Here is a 22,652-nt window from a genome sequence, read left to right on the forward strand (position 1 = left end):
AAATTGCTGAAGTGATGGGGGAACAGCCTGTGCAGCTGTCACAAAGCTTTCTCACTGTCAAGTCTGTTCTCCAACTTGCAATGCTTATGGAAAGCCTTTTGCAAAATGTTGTATGAATTTGTAGACCAGCTGCTTATATGGAAAGTTTGCTTATACCACTTCAGACATGCTTAAAACATGTCTAAATTTGCTCATGCAGACCAGCTTTGAGTATTCTTTGTTCTCATGAGCAAGCTGTAGGTACCTTAAAATACCCCTTGTACTAGTAGGGCTTTCTAGCAAGTATTTTCTACCAAATAGGTACTCTCCATCCCTTCTCATTTAAAATAAACATTTAATTTATTATTTTTTTAAACAGACACCAAATCCTTCTGCAAGTGAGTTTATTCCTAAAGGAGGATCAACCTCCAGGCTGAGTAATGTATCCCAGTCAAGTATGTCTGCCTTCTCTCAAGCCTTGTTCTCTCACCCCTCCATGGGAAGTCCTGCTACTGCTGGCTTAGCACCAGGTAAGTTGAGAGTAATGATTTCTAGTACAGTGGTTTGTTTTGTCAAATGTAACTCTATATATATAGTTACCAGATTTATCTGGTATAAATGTAGCTACCTCCTACTTTAGCTCTTAATTTTAAGGCAGTCTTTAAAAAGCAGAGGAACTTCAGATTTATATTCCAGTAGTATGGAAATTACACTGCAGGCTGTGAAATCTGTGCAGCCACAGCAGCATTGAAATTAGCAACGTACTCTGCTCTTTCTGGGGTAAAGGGTTGCTGAATTATCACATACTGTGTCCTAAATGGTTCTTGCCAGAGCAGTACCTGAAGATGATTTAAACTACCCAGAAACGTGTTGTAGTCTACAATGCACATGATCTTGACTTTACTACATACCAATGTACTCTTTTTATTTATAAAACAGAAAGTAGAAGACAAGCTAATTCTATAATACTGTGCCTTGCCAAAATAGTGTTAATTTTTATTGTATCTGTCACATGTGATCTCACTTTTAAGACCAATTTATAGTTATTTCCCAGGTATAAAACTCTTACTGAAATGTGTTCCATGCAGTCATGTAATTGAGTGACAGATTTTTTTACAAATTAAAAAGTTCAAGCCCTTTATCAATCTTTTAGCCTTCTGATCTTAAGATGTTAATTTAATTCTAATAATTTTGTTTAAATAAAATTAAAGTATTTTTAATGTATAGCCATCAGCAAATCTGGATATTCACACTACAGATTCTTTAAAGAGTTTCTGTATGTACTTAAACCTTTAGCAGTCTCTTGGGGCTACCGAGAAGCATTACGTAATTGCCAAAAGGCGGATGGACAAATGTTTATAAAATAATCATTTATAACATCTATTGGCAATTACCACTTATTAAAATGAACTTCAGTCTTTCTTGATGCCAGTGTCAATGTGAAAGAAGTCAGTATTTAGCTTGTTTGTAAAAACATACCAGAGCAGGCTAGGAAAGTGATTGATACTTCTGCTGACCAAATGAACGTGTTGTGGTACTGTGTCTGCTTGATCCTATATTGTGCTGTACGGTCTTATTGGAAAACTGTTGTGTTTATATGCCTCTCAGCCTTGTCACCTGGATTGAAAAGTGTGTAAAGGATTAAATAGAATACAGTAAAATGATCTACTTTTGGAAAGTGTCCAGTGGGGTCTCAGAGGGATCCTTCACAGTCCAATTTCTTTACTATCTGTAAGTAATACTTGAAAGGATAAGTAACACTGATGAAAGAAATTCGCACAACAATTTCAGCTCCTAGAAATAAATATAGATACCAATGCTTCAAACTTTCTAGCCTCACATACTATTGTTTGTTTATGGACAAGAGGGATGGGGGAGTATTCATAAGCGCTAACTTGAGGCAGAGTTGGCTTGTTTCCCTATTCTTCCCATATAGCTAAAATGAAAATGCTGTTCAAAGTAGGGATCTCGGTTGGGTGCTCTGAATTCTTCTAGAAGCTTTTCTTCTCTCAGTGTAAAAAATCTCTGAACCTAAGTGTGCTATGTAAATACTGCTCACAGACATTTATTATTTAAGTGTCGACATTAAAGCTGTCAACAGGGTCCATCCACGGAAGTTCCTGTTACCTCAGGGTCAGCTAGGAGGTGCTCTTTCTAAAACATTGGGCTCTTAAATAAGAAAGCATTACCTTTGTGTGGGGAAACTTCACCACTTAGATCATACTGGATAACATCATACTCTTCATACTAGATAACAGAATAAAAAAATATTGAAATACATTCCAAAGTTGTCATGAAAAAATGGTTGAGATCTGTTAGCTTTCAACAAGTGAAAACAAATGAAACCCATATAAAGAATTAGAAGAATTTTCCTTTGAATAAAGATAAGCCTCCTTCTAGTTAAAGGATGCATACTCTCCAGTAGAAGAATTTTGCAGATTTAAGTGTTTATGTGAGATTAAGATTGCCTATTGTAATTTACAGGGTACTGGAGGAAATCAAAATTTCATGAGAAATGAGGAAATGTAGTAGGAGTATTTAAGACTTTCATAGTTTTATTCACCTGTAACAAAGTATGTAAATAATGAAAATAGCCCTTTGATTTCCTACTTGATGATGTAAAAATGTAAATTCTTTCACATACCTAATTTCTGAGATTTCCCTAAAGGTAGGTATAAATCAAAAACACTTTTGACATCTAGTATTTCTTGGCCTTGGAAAATATTTGTTCTGCTTGTCTTGTCAACAGTACTGCAGAAATACTGAAAAATATGACAGGGGAAACCTGAAATACTTTAGTGGATAACTTGTTGGATTTATGCCTGATGTATTGATTAAGATGTAGCATGGAAGAAGGTTATTCCTACATTCACATGTTTACTTATGTAAGTGCTTTCTAGGGTAATCTCAACAGAGAGTCATGTTCATCTTGGTGGCCTTTAATAGAATATGGAAATAGAGTGATATAAAATGCAACTTATACAAGTGGTGGGAGAAAATAGTTTCACTGAAGAGGTGTAAACAGATCTCATTTACCATTTCCAAAGTCTTTTTCCATGAACTCACCAGAATGCTACTTGCTCCTCCCTTTCTTTGCTAGCAAACAACGTTTGTCATTTGTGTTGGAAATTTAGTAAGAAGTCGACAGTCTTCAAATATTACTTTTGCTAACAAGCTTATCTTACCCAGTCCTGTGCAGCTGTATTGTTGTCATTAAAATATGCAACACAGTGTATGAAGGAAATTCATGAATGTCATTGAAGTGATAAGACGTCATTGTTGTGTTGAATGTGAGAGAGAAAAGATATATAGTCCCCAGTAGGGAAAAATGCCTAGGTTATACCTGAAGAAGGATGCCTTTGTCACTGATGGAAGTGACAGCAAATTGCTGTTGCTTCTATATTTAGTCCAAGTCAGGTTCTGAGCTTATGCAGAATGTAGGAGATGCCATTTCTGCTGCCAGTCTGAACCTGCAGGCTTAGGAGCTAGAAATGTGAAAGTGTTGTGTTTGTGTCCAGTTGACATAAGTCCATTTGATGATGATGAGCTGCAGGAGTGTAGCTCTCAGAGCCCACAGCCCCACCTGAAGATGGAGCACTTTCAGCTCAGGTGGTTTGTGTGGCTGAAGGCCACAAGCTTGTTCCAGCCTCCTGGATCAAATATGGTGCAGAGGAAGTTCTTCAGCCGTTCCGGAATAATGTAAGAATGGAAGAAGGCAAAGAGACTCTAAAATTCTTTTTTCCCCATATAAAACTGAAGAGGAAGAATTGATGATTCAAGATTGTTTAGGGAATGAAGCAGGTTTAATTAACTTGAAAATACACAGCTACAATGCTAATGACCTGACAGAAAGCTTACAATAAAAAGTAATAGTTAATGAATGTAAGGATGCTACTTTAAGTTCTTGAAATAATCTAGTATTATAATTTACTTTGCTTTGTCATTCTTTGAAATTTACCCATTAGTCTGGGGTATCTCTAAAGTACAGAACATTAAAGTGGTAAAATGTTAAATGTTAAATTTTTGACCTCTGAATGTGTTACACAAATTATAGGGATATGGCTTTAAATTAGTAAACTTGTAGGCAAAACTTAAGGGTTTTTTTTAAACCTTTAATGTTGTAGGCCAGCTGATTTGCATATACCTGAGTTTAATGAAATCCTGCATAACTAAGTTGTGAATTCTCAATCAAAAAGTTGTAGATAATGAGTCATTAAGAGATCATGCTTTTAATGCCCTGTGATCCTGATTATCTGTGTGAATGATCAGGTTTAAAATATAACCTAGCTTTTAATTCAAATACAATGTGTGCTACAAAGCTTTATTAGAAACATAGATCTCATAAAATGTCTCTGAGGATTGTGTCAAATGCATGTTAAAGTCTGCCATTTCCCTTTCCTCAGTCACAATGAAACTTCAAAAATAAAAAAAAGGCAAGAAATGAAAATATAAGAATAAAGAGGGATATGTAAGTATGATCTCTCCCTTTACAGAAGAATAGCATCAGGAGCTGCAGATATGTGTAGGTAGCCTGCACAGTCACTGTGAATGTTGGGAAAAGATCTCCAAGTCCCACAACCATTTCTATGTTGATGTAACACTGTGACAGCTGCATATCGTGCCACCTCTTTTTAGATATAAAAGTGAAAGAAGCCCTTTCCCTTTGCAATTCATCCTGTAAGATTGTATTTGACTTCTTCATGAAGTGTATTAAGATTCCCCAAGACAAGGAATGGAGAGCCACCTTTGCTGGTAGAAAAGTCTCAGGAGGGACAATTTGAAACAGGCTTTTTGATGTCTGTCATAGTATTCCTGTTGGCATTTGAATTTGAATTTTAATATAGAGAAATCTTGAAGTCTCTCATAGGGAAAGCTTAATGTTATTTGTCAAGATCACTGTTATGAGATATATATATATATGTGTGTATATATATGCATATATATATATGTAAACCAGAAGTAGATTTTTAAACCCCTTTTTTCTTAGGCCCTTAAGTGAATATAAATACAGGCATTTATATAAACTGTGCTGTTAAAACCAGCCTAATTCTGTGACGTGTGGTTCTGTTGTTGCTGTTGTATGTTTAGTAATATATTTTTCCTTGAGGAGGGTCAGTAGGAATATATAATCACTTTTTAATATAACTATTTTCCTTTATTTTCATCTAATTCTATTTGTCATGATTAAATATTAATATTATTTTACTTCTAACTGATTGAAATACTAATGAAATTGGTGATACCTGCTTGAGTTTGTGCACTCTGTTAGCTGGCTTAAGTACTTAAATATGCGTAAGTTTCATTGTATTAAGAGTTTCCCTTTTTTTAGTTGTTATACTGGGCTTTCACTAGCTATTTAGATTGTGCAGAATGTAATGCAAGTCTCTCAGAAGAATCTGTCACCTTCAGTATTTGTTGTCTCAGCCTGTCCTTACCCACCACAGCACTAAGAACAAAATTCTTGTAGCATATGTAGTATATTGTTCTAGTAGAATAAAACCAAGCTCTAGTCAAGCTTCTTTGATCTCCTGAACTCACTATGCATACTGGCAAATGAGGAGGCCATATGTTCTGCCTGCCAGATGATTTTCACTGAACTCTCAATGTCCTTTCAAAATGAGACCTAGCTAGACTGGAAGGCCATCTGAAAGGATTTGTATAATACTGTGATCCTTTTTTTCAATATTGCTTTAATACTTTTGCAACAACATTAAGGATTTATGTGTGTAAGTATTCTTGGGCAAGAATAAATTTTTTTTAAAAACTAAATCTCAGAGTGGAAATTGTTTGAAATTGTATCTGTGAAGAACACTAGAGATCATTTTTTCTTCTGGGAAGCTTGTAGTAGTATAATTTTAGCAAATTGCAAGTCTTCACTTTTCTGTAAGATATTACTTACTGTCTTGTACATATACTGTTTATTTTAGAGCAGAGAGGTCTTCAATTAATTTTCCATGAATATATATGAAGGCTGCTGAGTTTTCATTTCATGACCCCTACAGTTGGTTGTTTTATGAAGTTATTCTTGAAGCCAGTTATTCTTGTCTGGATTGAGATGATGTGCTTGCAAGGACTTCTGTTAATACTGCTTTATTGGAGCAGGGTGAAAAAGACATGTCAGTAACTTTCCATAGATGAAGAGAACTCTTAGATACCATAAACTGTGGAATTGCTTCAGTTTAATGGCCACTTTAATCATCCTCCAGCTTGTAATACTAATACATTGTTTCCTTTGAAATTGGTCTTCTCCTCCAGTGGATTAATAATGCATTTGTATTTTTGTCTTTTGTTAAAAATGTAACAAATTATACAGTAGCTGTTTGTCTTGGTTTGAGAGACAGGTGTCTGCCAAGAAAGGCAGGAGCCTCTTTTTAAAATGGAGAATGTAACCCCCCTCCCTCCAAATTATTATAATTTTGAAATAAGGGGACTCTCAGGCAAAGGTATGGGAATAGGAATAACAGTTCTTTTCTAGGAAAATTAAAATAGAAATACAGTATTACAGAGAAAAAAACCCAAAAAACCACTGACAGTCAGAACAGAACCTGACACTCCATCAGTCAGGGTGTTGGTAGCAGTCCCGTTAAATGGTGGCTGCAGCCCTCCTGGATGACAGATGTGGTTCAGTTGAAGCAGTGCTCCTGTAGAAGGGTGAAGTTTTCTTACAAAGGTCCAGTGATGATGTGGAAAGGTGCAGTTTTCTTCTGGAATCCAGTGGAAAAAGGCTGCCTTGGTGTTCCAAATCTCAGATTTTATCTAAGTAGGAGAGGCTTGGCTCCTCCCCCTGGCTGAAACATCTCCCAGTGGGATGATGTGATCTTATCAGTCATGCAGTGGGACCCCATGGCCCATTAGCAGACGATATCTTCCTGGAGGAAGGATGAGTTGTGGAAAAGATAAGGATGACTGCCCCACCTGGTTTTAACAGATGGCCCATTAGCAGAGAATATCTCCACAGAAATAAGGATCACTGCTCCACCTGTTTTCAACAGATGGTGACAGAATACATACCCCTGGTCACATCCTGTATTGCAACCTGTTGAAATATTTCAGAATTGCTCAGTTGCTTAAGGTAACCATTCACCTTAATGGGAACTTACTTTCTTTTGTAGCATAAACTTGTGCTATCAAAATATGTAACATTTTACAGTCATACAGTTAATTTCCAAAAAGATTTTTAGGAGACTATTTATGCTACCATTTAGCAGTGCCTATTATAATTCACTTTAAGTTAGTACACTAATCAGCAATATTCTACAATATTGCATATCTACAAGATGTGTGTATGCACATGTACACGTATTAATATAAAGTTCTAGCCTAGAGAAGTACCAACTGTTTTCCTTTTATATTCTTATGTTTTGCATTTTTTATAAAAAGAATAAATGACTTAAAAGACACAATTAAGAAGAAAGGTGTATGATTTTACCACAGTTACATTTTAAAAATCTTGTTCATTTTGTTGGCACTATTCACTTTTGAGGAACAGAAGAGAATTGTGCTGAGTTAATAAACATGGTTTTTGAGACGTCAAAGGAGTAAATGAGAGGAGCTAAATGAAAGGTTACAGATATTCTGTTAATATCATTAGGATAATATAGCTTCAAAGTGAATTTTCCCAAGCTACTGCTTACTTGTTAATACTGAAAATTACTTGCTTTTTGTCTTTTGTTTTAAAAAAGAAAAAAATGAAATGTAGGAGGGATGAGATTACTTTAGGGACACAATATTAGTGTGAAATCACCCCTACACATTACTGATGATGCATTTTGATAACTCTGCATACAGCAACTCATGATTGAAGTTCAATCAGTTTATGTAACTAAAAAGTGTGTATGCAAAAAAAAATTCCTCCTGACTTCATTAGTTAGATATTTGGATATAGCTTTAATTACTCTGGTACTAGAGCTTACAGAATTAATTTAATCAAATATCTGAGTAATAACTAACAATTCTTAGAGAAGAATTCTCAGCTGTCAGTAGAATGCTAAATATGAAAGCTGTGTATCTTCTATCCTTTCAAGAAAATAATTTAGTGTGACTAATACAATTCTGTCTGTGTAGAAGAGAAAGTACATCCCAGTCTGAGCTGAGCAATAATAATTTTAAAAGATGTTTTCCTTGGTGTTAATCTGAACAACTGAATATGTCAGATCTTCTGCTAGTAAGTAACTCTGCAAGGAGCTTTTTTTTTTTTTTGAAGGATTGTCTCTTCCTCAGCAGCACCCTGGAACGTCTAGTTTATAAATAAGTAAATCTGAGAATTCTGCACACAATAACTCTTGAAGTAATTAGACCAGTAACTAAAAGTGTGTGCAAAAAAGTTGTCCTCTTTTTTCACATTGATGCACTTTGTTTAGAAGCAGAGTTTCTCAGGCGTCAGTGAAGTTGCCCCTATAATGTTAAAGGTGAACACCAGCTAATGAAATAATTTCAAATAAATTAGAAAATCCCAACAGGAATGTTTAATAGACTTCATATCATGAGATGTTACCTATTTTTGCATATCAAATAGACCTTTTGGAGGATGAGTTCTGAATATAATAATTATAAAATAAAATAAGTAATAAGTAATAACTCCCCTGAAGTTATTAATAGTAGCATATTGTGTGTTATTAACACACTTATTTGTGTGCTGTATTACTGGAGACATTTATTGCTGTGGAATTCTAGTATATGGATAATTAGGTGTAGTGAGTTAGAGCTAAGCAAACTCCATTGACTGCTCATGTAACTGTTTGGTAAACACGTACTTACATAGTCATTAATATTTTATCTTTTTTGCAGTTTAAGGAACTGTCTTTTAGACACAGCATTATTTTGACTTGTCTTCCCCTTTCAGCTACTTTTATGTTTTTCATTTCAGTTCTTCATGTGTATTGTAAGTTCCCAAGCCCTATCTCTCTACACTAAGCCAAGATTTTGGGGAAAATGCATCTGTTCAGTCATGCTCTCACTGTTTTATCTCAAGGATTTGTATATCCATATGAGGGACTAAATGTCTCACCTGCTCAGAATATTGTTGCTAGTGAAGGCTGCTTTTCTGAAATTGCTAATTTTTTTTGATGACAGATTTGATCAAGAATATCTTCTTGTGTTTCTTTAAGGAATGTCACTGTCAGCAGGATCTTCTCCTCTTCATTCTCCCAAAATAACTCCTCATACATCTCCTGCTCCTCGAAGAAGAAGTCATACTCCTAACCCAGCAAACTATATGGTGCCTACTAGTGCCTCTGCGTCTGTCGCTAACGCTGTCTCTCAGCCTCCATCTACTGGCCAGGTGATCCAGAAGGAAACAGTGGGTGGAACAACGTACTTCTACACTGATACAACTCCAGCACCTCTCACAGGAATGGTATGTTGGCTTTCAATACACAACTATCTGGAGTTTGTAAGTGCTGAATTGGTTGATACTACAGGTATTATTTTTCATGCTATAAACTGCTTATTCTATATCAAGATTAGGCCTTTTAGTTACTTTAGTTGTTCTCCCAAAATCTCTGAAATAGAAGGACTAGAGAAATTTTTTATCTATTTTTTTCATGTACAGCTGTGTAGAGCTTTCTGGGGTTTTAACACAGCAATAGCAAGAAAGTATTCTATATGTGTCAGTGGATACACACATAATGAGAAAACATCAAGAAAGGAGATTTTTATTTTTGTAGGTTAAATAGCTCTTACATTTATAGTGATGGGGAAAAGGCAGTAACAATGTGTTAGAATAACTGTGTACATACATATATACACATACACCTCCCTCTTCCTTGCAATCATTAGAAGTGAATGCCACATAAAAAATTGTAACATCTGACAATGTATTTGTAACTCGTACTGTACACGAAGGTTGCATAGTGAGAAAACTCTTCATTTACCATATCCTTAAGGACTTAAAGTTTCTTGAAATATTTTATTTTTAGGTTTTTCCAAACTACCACATCTACCATCCAGCTGCACCGCATGTTGCTTACATGCAGCCAAAAGCAAATGCACCTTCCTTCTTCATGGCAGATGAGCTCAGACAGGTAAGGTGGTAGAGAGTTTAAAGGAAAATTGCATGTCTTGGTGAAAAATAGAAAATTGCTAATGGTGGAAGAGAAATAGACACTTGCAATCTGTGTAGTCAGTTTCCCCTTTGGAGAATTTGAAAAATCAAATATTGTTATAGGTGGGGTACAACAGAGGATGGGGGTGAGTTATAGCATATATGACTGCACTCTAATCTGCATGCCATGATTTACCATTCATATCAGTACTATTACTGATGTGGTTTTTTTTTGCTGTGCATGGGTTTATTTTTGTAGCATTATTTTAAGCTGCAATATTATTTAGTTTTAAAGTCTGCCACTGAAATGGAAGAGTATGCAGGTGTTAATTGAAGAGCTCTTCTCAGGGCTCATCATCTCAAGGCTGGCTGTGAATGTTATTAATTTCAGCTTTACTGTAGTAGGTACCTTTGTCAGTGCCAGCTATATCAAATGTCTTTAGAAGCTCGTTCAAGAATTTATATATTTGATCATTCAAATTTTCAAGCTAGTGGTCTTCTGACCCTCTCTGCCCTAACACTTGCATAAATTCTCTATTTTAGTATAGGTAGCTAGTACTTCAAAGACAGTGTTTTCTTAAATTATCAAAAATAACGAGCTGAATTATAATATTCGACACTTAATTTTTCCTTCAGGAACTCATCAACAGACACTTAATAACTATGGCCCAGATTGATCAGGCTGATATTCCTGGTGAGTGTTTCTCAAAACTCTTAAAAGTGATTGTGTTTTTCTGCAGCCATGCACGTTCATCTGTATTAACATCTTGCAAAAAATGCCTGTTTTTAATTTTTAATGGAGCCAGCCCAGGCTCTGATTAACCAAATGCAAAGTGTTTCACAAATATGAATTATCCTTTCTGTCTTCTATTGTAATTTTCTTCTATTTTTAAACTCCTTAATAGTTAGGAATACTTCAAATTGCTGAGAAGGGAAAAATCATTAAGGCAGTAAGACCTTGTGAAGGACAGTTCTGTATTACTTTGTAGATATTAGGTACTTCTTTAAGTGATGCATATATTTTTCAAAGGTTGTATGTAAACTAGAAGAGCAGTTTGTTTTCAAGTGACTTGGCTGGTATATCAGGGAAGGCTTTGTACTAGTTGTCAGGCAAAAGAACCGTTTACTGTGATTTGGCTTTTGGGGAATTTACATTATTCAGCTTGATTTAAACAGTTTTTGCTTGCAGTATCTTCTCAAATGTGTGCATAATATGATAATGATGCAGTTAAAAAAATGCAGTTCAGTGTTTTAATCCAGATGAAGTGCGAGGGTAATCTCTTAATCTGATTTGTAAACCTTCAGCACGTCTCTCTCCCCGTTTTCTAAACAAATATATTTAAACACATAAGACTGATACTTGCTTTTTTTTCTGATGAAAATGGGGTTCTTACTATGATATGAAGCCTGTATAGAAATTGGTGCTTATTATTGAATCCGTGTAGGAAAAACACCAAAGAAATAGCATTCATAAGGGTGAATTTCTAAGGTAAATAAGAAAATGGCAGATGGAACTGTGCATCTATTCTGTTGATTTTACTTGGTGAAACACCTTTTCTGAAGACAGTAATTTTAGCTCTGTGAGATCATTTCTAAGAACCTACCAATATGTTGGTATTAAAGCAAAAGTAGTGATTTTAACTTCACATGCACCTGTTGTGCATGGTGTGCACCCTACTGATAGTGGAGATAATTTGTATATTAGTGAAAGTCATTTTAATTTTCTCTGCTACATGGTAGCTTTCTCAAAGTCAGCTGAGGCCTGATGTGTTTCTGTATATAAACTGATTTTAGCAGTTCCTGCGGAAGTGGACAGCTACCACAGTCTCTTTCCTTTGGAACCACTGCCACCGCCCAATCGGATACAGAAAACAAGCAACTTTGGGTACATTACATCGTGCTATAAAGCTGTAAATAGTAAAGATGACCTGCCATATTGCCTTCGGAGGATACACGGTGAGAAAAATTGTAGGGCTAGCATTCCTAAGCATACCAGTCATATTTTAATGTCTGGTTGCTTCTCAGCAGTTTCAGGTAAAATGTTCAAGTAAAAATTTCTCATTCTAAACAGTATACTTTAAACCATGGGTTTCATTTTTTTCTAGGTTTTCGTCTTGTTAACACAAAGTGCATGGTATTGGTTGACATGTGGAAAAAGATTCAGCACTCAAATATAGTAACTTTGCGTGAAGTGTTTACCACTAAAGCTTTTGGAGAACATTGTAAGTTTTTATTTTTTGTTTCCCACTGCCCTTCCCCCCCAACCTCCTAGCTGATGTGTTGATACTTTTTTCAAATGTGCTTGAGTTAATAAATACCACCTGTTTCTATTTTTAAGCGCTAGTGTTTGCATATGATTTTCATGCTGGAGGAGAGACTATGATGAGCAGACACTTCAATGACCCTAGTGCTGATTCCTATTTCACAAAACGGAAATGGGGTAAGGAAACCACACTATCATATAATACTTCTGTACACTGTTTCCAATACTTCAGCAGTAAACGTCTAGTCACAAATAGTTATCCAGCTTAATTTTTTGGCTAATCACTTTAGTCATACCATAAGCTGATTGATGTAAGAGAACTCTTCTTCACCTCCTATTTGTAAAATTTTTAAAAATTATCAAGCAAGTATAAAGTTGATGTCAGCATGTAAGGGGATTATAGCTCTTTCAAAGAAAAGTAAGTTGAAACAAAATTGGGAGCCAGGAGCTCTGGTGTCCTTATTGTAGGTCTGTCACCAGGTAACACCTAACATTTAATGGGGATGATTCTAAAATTCAAAAGATATGCTATGCCAATTTGATGCTTGCTGTTTAGGGGTCCTACTTTTCTATTTCTTTTCCTCACTATGTATTATGAGGAATAATTAGTATTTTATTGGATGGTTTGAAAGTGAAGTACTAGTTAAGACAAGAAATGGATTGAAAAATCCCTGTACCATACTCTTTTCAGACATCAACTTCACATCTTAGGTCTGAATTTTTTTATCATGTTTATATGTAGCTTCAATGGAGTCACTAAAGCTATATCAACATTCTTAAAAAAAAAAAATCTGTCACAGGATGGTCTGTGGCTCAGCAAGTAGCCCAGTAGAGCTCATATGCTTGTGGCTAAAGCCTCTTCCCCTCCAAAACAGTGTGCTGTCCCTCATTCTTTCTGTTAGGACCAGTTTATGACCCCCACAGTCCTACAAACTGCAGTCAGGTGTTTGGAGCACAACAGTGCCATGCTGAGAAAGAGAGGTGGTCACTGCTGAATGGAATCACAGAAAGACTTAAGGCAGAAAAATACCCCACAGAGCTTTTTTGGACCAAATTCTGGCTTGATGCAGGACCAGCTTTGAAATTAGATCCAGCACCAGGGATGACCAGAGAACTGTGACATGGCCTGTGGTTGTGTTGTTTTTGTTTTTTTTCTTTTTAATTAGAGAAGTTCTTCCCAAAATGTCTTCAGGCTGCCAGCATATGAAGAGAAACAGAATGAGGCTTTTTTCTTTCTTGTGCCTTTTGAAATTAGAGCTTTTAGCTGTGAATTCAACCTGTTTAAAGGATTGAGATGTAGCACTTCACTTGGCTGTCTTTTACATCAGAGTGTATAGTGTTTTGGTAGTGTGTGAATATGTTCAAAAACTTGAAGAAAACCTTATATACATTCAGAAAGTTGTGGATACATTATATACTGCATATTTCTCACTGACTTTGCACTGAGCTGACCAGTGTAAGTGGAGATGGAACTTGATTTCCACCACTGATTTTGGTGGTCATATCTCAGATGGAGGAAACCCTAGTTTGATGTGTCATATCCTTTGGCAAATCAGAGAATGCAATTAGAGATTCAGTAAACCTGATGTGAAACTAATTTGGTGAGATAAAACTGGAAGATCTACTGCCAGGTTAATGACTGTTACGTGCAGGACTGGACTTCTGAGCATTTCCCAGTCATGGTTTTCAATTCCATGTAAATCAGTCCTTGTTACGTTTTTATATATCTCTAGAAAATCATAGAAGAATGATGTCTGTTCTAGACAAAATAATAGAAGTTACAATAAAATTCTTGGGAACACATTCTTTTGTCACACTGGAAAATAATTAGGTTATGGTCCCGTAAAGGGCAGTCTTGTCTCATTAATCTGTCAAAGTTCTTTAAAGGAAGATCCAGTAGATAAGACTTTGGAGTTTTCAGTGATGTCCAACAGAGTCTTTAAGAGACCTAATATGGCAAAGAAAGTTCTCAGGTTAATGCCTGGTTAGAATATTGGAAACAGAGTGAACAGTGAAGATCACTGATGGGTCTCACAAGATAATGTCCTGGTAGTTGTATTTCTTAACACATTCACTTGTTTCCTCTGAAGATAAATGGTCTGTCAAAGTTTGCTGGTAATATCAAATTATTTGGATTGTTAAAAACAAAGGCCAATTGTGATTGATTGCAGAAGGATCTTACAAGACTGGAACTCCTACTGATAATACAGCAGGTGATGTAGTGTAAACCATTGTGATCAAAGGAAAAGTGTATCTAGCTTTAAACATGAAATGATGGCCTCTGTGACTGCTGCCACTCAGTAATAGGTCTGGGACTACAGTTAAATAGATTGAAGAAAATGCTGTCCTCTTGCTGAATAGCTGTAAATAGGAAATAGGTTGATGTAGCTTATTAAAAAAAGAGCAGTGAAATGGTAGATATTTTATTCAAGATGTGTGTGCCTGATAGACTCCTGTCTGAAGCTGTGATCCTCCTCCTGTATTTTGAAAGGTGTAGAAGAGCAGTAAAGAAGTTGAGAAGAGGTGACAGGGATGATCAAAGGTGTGAAGCAGTTGGATGAAAAACAGCAAAGTGGAATAATGCTTTTTATGCTTTTAAAGATGAAAAGGAATATAATGGGGTTAAAAATGACCGGAATATGGTCTGAAAAATCATCTGGAATAATGAAGCAATGAATAAAAAAAGTTTATTTCTTCCAGCCTAAGACTAAGGACTTAACCAATGAAACAGGTAGCAAATTCAAAACCTGTGTAAATATAATTAAGCTATGGAACTTCACAGATTATTGTGGGCATTTGCCTAGGTTCAAGGAAGAAGTGGGCTTACTCATGGAGGAGAAATATTTGGGGACTGCAAAGACATGATGTACTTCTGGGCTGTGAATCACTGGAGGCTAACAGAATATTCTACATGTTTATGTTTACACACTTCAGTATTCATGGCAAGCTGATTTTAGTGTATGTGTCTTTGAAACAGGCTCATGGGCTATCTGGACCCTTTATTTGGCCTACTTCAACTTCCTTTTATAGGCAGGAATAATCTGGGAAGTTGGAAATAAGTCATTAATGTCTGTTCAAACCAAAGTCGGAATTAATTAAAATGAGCTGTTGCAACAGAACTTACAGGGGTATGTTGGGAAGATAACTGTCTCCCGACTATGGCACTTACTACCTGCTCTCTCAACCTTTTTAGTATATAAATTAGGGGAAAGTCACCTGAATTTCCAAATTTTGCCAAATCTTTCTGCATATCTTTGCTTTGGCCTTTCTTTTTTTTCTTTTTTTGATAACTGCTATTTCCTAGTCTGGTCCTCAGTAGAAGGAGCAATTTAAGAGAGAAAAATAAGATTGCATACCTATAACTTGATTTCTCAGAATTGCCTGCCTTCACGGATCCTTTCTCCATCCCCTCACAGAGTTTCTTGGCCGTCTGCCTGCCTAGAGGAGACTCCCAAGAGAAGCAGGGGAATGGATGGAAGTTGGGTACTCTGCAGCATGAGACCCAGATTAGTACAATTGCTTTTAAAGGTTTTAGGAGGCACAACACTGTGAACCTGATCAGTGAACTCAGAGAATTTGATTTCAGGTATGCAACCTTATTTATGTTGAACACTTCAGTTGGCAACATGAGACCTTGATAGTTAAAAGATGAGGATTATGGTTTACATGGCTGTCTTGCATGTCACTGGTGTCAATGTGGTCAGTCTTGGGTGTTTTCTTCTTGCCATGTTATTTATAGACCCTGTTACAGCACTATCTTGGTAGATACTTGGTGTGGGAGAGAAAAATAGCAGCTTACAGTTATTTTTATATTGTAAACTAACGTCTCTAACTTCTGAATGCAGTAGAATTTGTTGCTTCTGTTCTTTATTCAATGATACCTCCTCTTCCTTCAGATGGTACTGTGTGGTAATCTAACATTGTTCTGTCATGTTTTACTAAATTTGCACATGTTTTAATATCAGGAATCTGAATTTTCAGTTAATTGCTACTCAAAGTACATTTATTTGAAAAGTTTCTTATTTTATTCTCACTTCTTGTATTTCCTCAAAACACTACATCATACTCTAAACGTTAAATCTGTTCTGGAACTTTTTGGTTTTCTTCCACCTTTCGTAGATTTCTTAGCTCCAGATTATAGTATGCATTAGTGCATTTATCTCTGCTGAAATTATGTTCTCTTTACATTAACAAGGTTACCCAAAAGTACTGAAATGTTGCTCATAACAGACCAAGAATTGAATGGTAAATCAAATTGTGAATGTATGTACTTTAAAACTTAACAGCCAGAAAATCCTGGCAAATTAACAGTAACTATTGACAGCTGCCAGAAAGGTTTGTCCTGATGAGTTTCTGTGGTTGGCAGAGATAAGTATGCCTTTGATATGTCCTTTGCTCTGCTTTTAAACATTCTGAGTAATTAAATGTTGGTGTGCATGCTGTTAGTAGTTTTCAGCAGCACAGTCTCTGTTTTTCAGCAAACAAATACCTTCTGATGAAGATAAGCATGGTCCGGGAAACTTGCTTTTCATTTGACACATTAATAGTAGTATGTCATGCACAAAAATGGACTTCACTGCTGACTTTACAGTTTTTGCATTCCCATGTGCTGAATGTTTGTTCATAAAACACCCCTTCCATTGAAAAAGAAATAAATTGTGTGATGACTAGATGAATAGTGTGTGATGAGGAGTAAGAATATATGAATATTGAAAGTCAGCATGATGTTTTTGAAGACAAAATATGTGACTAATAATTATCCTAAAATACCTTTGCCAAAAGCTGCAACTTTTTCAAAGTAAGTTCAAGCTTTTAGTAGTTTTGGAATTTTTTCAAAAAACACTGCTACACTCTAGTAGTTCAGAACCTTTCTGTATATTGAAAGCTGGGAAATGTAAAACCAAACTCCAAGTTTCCCTGAAGGAGAAATGAAGGCTACTGCATTTGTTTTGTTTTCAATACTTTAACTTAGGAACACCAAGTAAACACTGAACAATTCACAGTTCTAAATGTAAAAGACTGATTTACAAGCCTGAGAGGTTCAGTGTAGTGAACAGATAAATCTTTCACTGTTTTTTTTTCCTTTTCTTTTTCTTTTCTTCATAACTGTATGAGATTTGCTGTTTCTTAGAATGCTTTCTGGCAGTGTTCCTGATGATGTCAAAAAGGCCCTATTGGTGTTCCTAGGTCTTACTTCCCACCTCAGGACTATTCCTGGATTCATACTTGCTCTGGAGAACAGAATTTCATTCGAATGCCTTTTTTAACAAGCAAAAACTTAATATTCACATGCACACCAGTACAGAGGGTAATTTTTTTGTTTTATTGTCAACAGCATACCACAGAACTAAAAAATAAGTGTCAGCATTATTTATTTATGTTTATCCCAATGTGGCAAGGAAAAATAATGGATAACCTGTGTTTTTGAAATGGCAGGTTTTAAATTTTTAATCTTTTCCATTAGTGGCTGTGTTCTACATCACAGAGATGAAATTATTGGGAGAGGTGAATCTGCCATGAAGTAGGTGGGAAAAACACAGTCTGAAATTTTGATTGTTGTAGCCATAGATTCAGCCTGTGGTGGGAAGCTTTTGCAAATCAACCGTGGAATCTCTAAAAAAATCTTACTTTTTCAAGTAAGGGTAACATTTACTTATATTTTTGTGATGCTTTTCCTTGTGTTCAGCACTGTTTGGAAAGCTTTCCAGTTTTGTGTCTCTCTTGAAGAGCAAGCTTTTGGGTCTCATCTCCTCCTTGGTTCCTTGCTCAAGTGCTGTCTGTGGCAGGTCTGATGGGCCTCTTGGGACATACATTATAGTCACCATTGCAACCAACTGAACTGCTTTTTATCATGCTTATTTTGAATCAAGAGATACATAAGAGGGCATTTCAAAGCTGATTCTTTCCCATGTTTTAGCCTGTATATTTAGTGTATGTGAGTGTGGGGTGCAGCCAACTGTTGTGAAAGCAGCAGCCTAGATTTGGCTATATCCTCAAGTAATTTTTTCAAGTAGTGAAATGTTGCTTGAGATTTTCTGATAGATGAGGAGCAGCTGCATTGAGCATTGGTCTTTCAGTGTATATTGGATGTTCTCTTGGTTACATTGCTTTCATTTCAAAAACAAAAGGCAGGTGCTGTTATGCATGTAGAAAAATAGCTGCCAAGTTTGGGCTTTTTTCTCTCTTGGGGATATTATAGCAACATTTCTATTCTGGACTTACTTTGTACAGATGTAACTGGCTTACAGTATCCGTCCACATCCCTGTTACTCACTACTCATGTTGCTGTTCACCAAATATAAGTACATTCTACAGCAAGTAGTAAAGAGTCTCAGCTAATACAGGAGGTTGTATCTCCTCAGTCATTTTGTATTGTAATTTTTGTCAAGCTGAAGAAGAGAGAATTATGCAGGAAAAGGTTAGCTACATGAGACTTCTGGTATGATGATTGTCGTGGGAAGTAATTTGCATAATGAATAATCAGGGGGCCAGAAGAAACAAACAATATCTCACTATATTCAGCTTTCAGTAGACATGCCAGGCGTATTGCTTTTTAAAGGACTCAGCATCTTGGTCTTTGTAATCTAAACCAAAGCACCTTAAACCTGAAAAGCAAATTGAAATTTCAAAAATGGATGAAGCAAAGCTCAAATGAAAGCTAGTAACATTCCCAGTCCATCACCCCAAAGTCAGTAAAGTTTCCAATTAAAATATTATCAGTAATGTGTTCCGTTTTTTTTCACTGTGCATGTATTTTGTGTGTACGTACACATGTAAGCATGTACATGCTTACTTTGATCAAATGCACAGCTGCTGATATGATTGTGCAGGAAAAGGGGAAAAAAAACCCCCAATCTCAAAAAACAAGAACAAAAAACTAAGCAACCCAAACGAAAAAGAAGACAGAAAAGAAAGATGTTTAGAGAAGAGCACGGTCAGTTTACAGCGGAACTAATCAGATGCTTGCATGATTTTACTTTATACTGAAGATATTACTGGTCCCAAAATTAGCAAAATCAGTACTGAGGCAATCTCTTGAAATGTCTCTTGTAGTTTGTGAAATTGACATGTACTGTGTTATTTTGGATGTATTTTCTTCTGCTTCAACTTTGTGACAGGCAAACAATACCAGCTTACTTGAATTTCACACGTCATACTTAAAATAACATTTGTTATCTATCTCTTTAGTTTTTCGTCTGTTACTCAGTATTACTCAGGCTGTTTGTAAAGTAGGATTTGAGTGTGTGTTTGCAAAGGTTGAGTTTTACTTTTGAAAGGAGAACTACAAATCCAATTGGAAGGGAAGCAATGCCTTTCTTTCACCCATGGAATAGGGGTCATGCAGTGATGTCAGGGAGCTGTGTCATAGCAGAACATACATGAGGTTGTGTTCAATGATGTTTAGCCACCAAATCTTTGTCTGATTTTCCCATGTAATATGAAATTAGCTTGTTATTTTTCTCTTATTAGATGATAGAAAATGTTTAGTTGGGAAGCCTACCTGCAGTAAAGGAGGTAAAATGTCACAGCTACAGTGGTACATACTCTTTGTTTTGGGATACTGGTGTTTTTACTTCTGAAGCACCTGCATATTTTGATATACCCACAACTTTGAGCAATTTCCAACCAATGCTCATTCTAAACTTCAAAACATCATTTCCCTGAATATGAGAGTGAAAATAATAATGCCTAATGAATTGCCAACATTTTTTAAAAATCACAAAACCAGCCAATGAAAAAAATCATATTCTCAAATTCATCTTTAAAGCAAAATAGATGTGTCTTTCAAGGACTATTAAGAGTTAAATGAATATATGAGTTAATTGTATGATTCAAAACGTTGTACTTTTCTTTTTGCACAGCAGCCTTCTATTGATGCTTACGATATTTTGGTTCTAGGTCAGCATGATGGACCTCTGCCACGGCAGCATGCGGGGTTACTTCCAGAGTCCTTGATATGGGCGTATATTGTGCAGCTCAGCTCTGCCTTACGGACCATTCACACAGCAGGACTGGCGTGCAGAGTTATGGATCCAACGAAGATTCTGGTAACAGGCAAAACAAGGTAATGAAAGCATTCAGTCTCACTGCACTCTGTGTTCGTGGCAGCTGCTGGCTGTGCACCTGATACATAAATAGCTACTAAGTTCTCTCAGCTGGCATGAGGCAGTGTGCTGAAGCTTTGGGTTTTTTAGAGGTATTTTAAAACATTTTGGGAAGACATACATTATCCTCAAACTACAGATCAGACCCACTACTGTCAGTTTAGAAATTTGTTGATTTATTTGTAAACTGAATACTGTCTGTGCATTTTATCAACTAGTAAAAGCAGTCTTTTCTGATGCATAGTAATTTGCTAAGTACCAATGGCTTTTATTATATCAAACAATTTCATGAATGCTAGAGGAAAAATGGAGTAACCAATTAAGTTTAATGTCAATTTTTCCTTTTCTCCTCTTGTTCCTAAAGGTTACGAGTTAATTGTGTTGGAATCTTTGACGTTTTGACATTTGACAACAGTCAAAATAATCCACTGGCATTAATGGCTCAGTTTCAGGTAAGACACCACTGCCAGTTAGGTTGGTGGCTTAGCAAAGGGATTACTGCAAACCAGTGTGATTCCTTTCGGAAGACAAGTACTTTAATTCAACTGTAGTCCAGTGTATCTATCTGTAAATGAGTGCATTTTTTTCATTTCTGATTTGATCTTGGTTCTCCCATACAGTATTCAAATTTGCTTCTAATTTATAAATGTGAATTCTCACTTTGATATCTTCTGCTTCTAAGATTTCAGCAAACTCACTGAACAGGTTGAACTATAGTATTTAACAAACTTTAGTCAGAAGTTTCTATTTCCAGAAACTACTGGAAATAGAAATTTCTAAATGAAGGAGAAGAAAAATCTTACATTTAGTGTTAGAGATAAAAAATAATGATTCAGTAATCTTTTTTTGCTCTTTCTTTTGTGATTTTAACCTAAATAAGTGTTGTATACCTGTTGAGAGGAGTGAGATCTTTCAATTAACTGCATTTAGGCCCTCTCGTCATACCTAAAAGATTCTAGTGTATCTTTATTTTGGGCTCCTAGTTTTTCCGTGCTCTCCTGGTGTTCTCTGAAGCGTGGACTCTGCATAATTCCTGAATTAAGAAGAACCCCTTTAGACTTAACAAAAACTGTTCCACAGTCATCTGGAGCATCACTGTGTACAGGAGTGCCTCTTTCCCTAACTTCCCCTCAGGGTAAAGTACGTTACTTCAGCAGTCATCACATACCCTGTCTGTACTGGGAGTGAAAGACTACAGTAGGGAGTTGGATTTAATTTATTTGCAATGATTTACCTTATTCGCTGTGAGAACTGCTTATTCAGAGTCTTCAAGTAATAACTGATATGTTTGAACTTTGGCCAGCAGAAAGTAGCTTGTAGGAGACTATGTCCTAGAACATAATTTTCTTCTTTTTTTAATGATGCAGTGAAGCAGTTTTCAGTGTACTTTGAGGAGTACACCAAAGGATTTCATGCTCCCACACACACACACACACTCTTCTCAGCTACATATCAGTGGCCTTTTGATAATAGTTTAGTGGAAAACAGTTGAGAGAAGATGAAAATACATGTAAATAAGGGATTCCATGACTAACAATGTAATGAGAGGGTTTTTTTTTTTAAATCTAAGTACATCTGTATTTTAATTTCAGCCTTGAAAGGGATCCCTCCTGTGATATTTTGACATTCAAGTAAATAAAAACATTTAAAGTACTTGGAGATACAAATCTAAAAATACTTGCAGGTACACAAGTCTGTCAAAAGTACTTACCACCATAGCAGCTGACTTGCTTGATAATGCCTAGTTTTGTTTAGGGGGAATGGCTTTTCATGTTTATATGTTGTTAATATTCAAATTGTTTAGGTTGCACTGCTAAATCAGGAAATAAGTACTCCTAAGTGCTTCATTTGGAAGATCTAAACTGCAATTAATAAATACAGTACGGCATTTTCTTTTGTTGCTTTTTCTATAAGGGCTTTCACTGCCCATTTTCGTCCTTCAGAGGTGCCAGACTGAGTTCATTCCTTGAAATTTAGGAGTCATTTCTCATGATCTACCTTTATTTGCCCTAGCCAGATAAAATTACAAAATAACAGCTGCTGCTTGTGCTTTTTTTCCTTTCGATCTGTGACCCAGTTCCTGAATTCCTCTGGGACTCCTGTGACTGTTTTAAATGTAGGTTATCTCTTGGTTTACTGCCCAGCTAACATGCATTTCCTTGTTGTCATCAATGGAGAAAGGTATGTTTGTTAGGATTTGCCATTTTCTGGCTATTTCCCATGGTTAATGTAAAGACAGATTTTGACAAAAACAGTGAAGGGC

The 22,652-nt window shown here is 36.0% G+C and overlaps 1 protein-coding gene across 6 annotated transcripts in view; it reads left to right on the forward strand.

Annotated features, from left to right (window-relative positions):
* PAN3 (poly(A) specific ribonuclease subunit PAN3) overlaps window positions 1–22,652 on the forward strand; it is a 79,704-nt gene that overhangs the window by 42,210 nt on the left and 14,842 nt on the right. For 5 of the 6 annotated variants that reach the window (XR_015801396.1, XM_088159528.1, XM_088159529.1 and 2 more), the window contains 9 exons: window positions 359–509; window positions 9,087–9,334; window positions 9,897–10,001; window positions 10,658–10,715; window positions 11,816–11,977; window positions 12,127–12,243; window positions 12,360–12,461; window positions 20,184–20,349; window positions 20,754–20,841. Coding sequence is in view for 5 of the 6 variants with exons in the window: in XM_088159528.1 (XP_088015654.1) it covers window positions 359–509; window positions 9,087–9,334; window positions 9,897–10,001; window positions 10,658–10,715; window positions 11,816–11,977; window positions 12,127–12,243; window positions 12,360–12,461; window positions 20,184–20,349; window positions 20,754–20,841 (1,197 nt within the window). In the remaining variant the exon portion in view is untranslated. The remainder of the gene's footprint in view (window positions 1–358; window positions 510–9,086; window positions 9,335–9,896; window positions 10,002–10,657; window positions 10,716–11,815; window positions 11,978–12,126; window positions 12,244–12,359; window positions 12,462–20,183; window positions 20,350–20,753; window positions 20,842–22,652) is intronic. The other variant, XM_088159527.1, reaches the window with a different exon arrangement.

The sequence above is a fragment of the Sturnus vulgaris genome, chromosome 2 (assembly GCF_052056855.1).
Source record: "Sturnus vulgaris isolate bStuVul1 chromosome 2, bStuVul1.hap1, whole genome shotgun sequence".
Lineage (NCBI taxonomy): Eukaryota > Metazoa > Chordata > Aves > Passeriformes > Sturnidae > Sturnus > Sturnus vulgaris.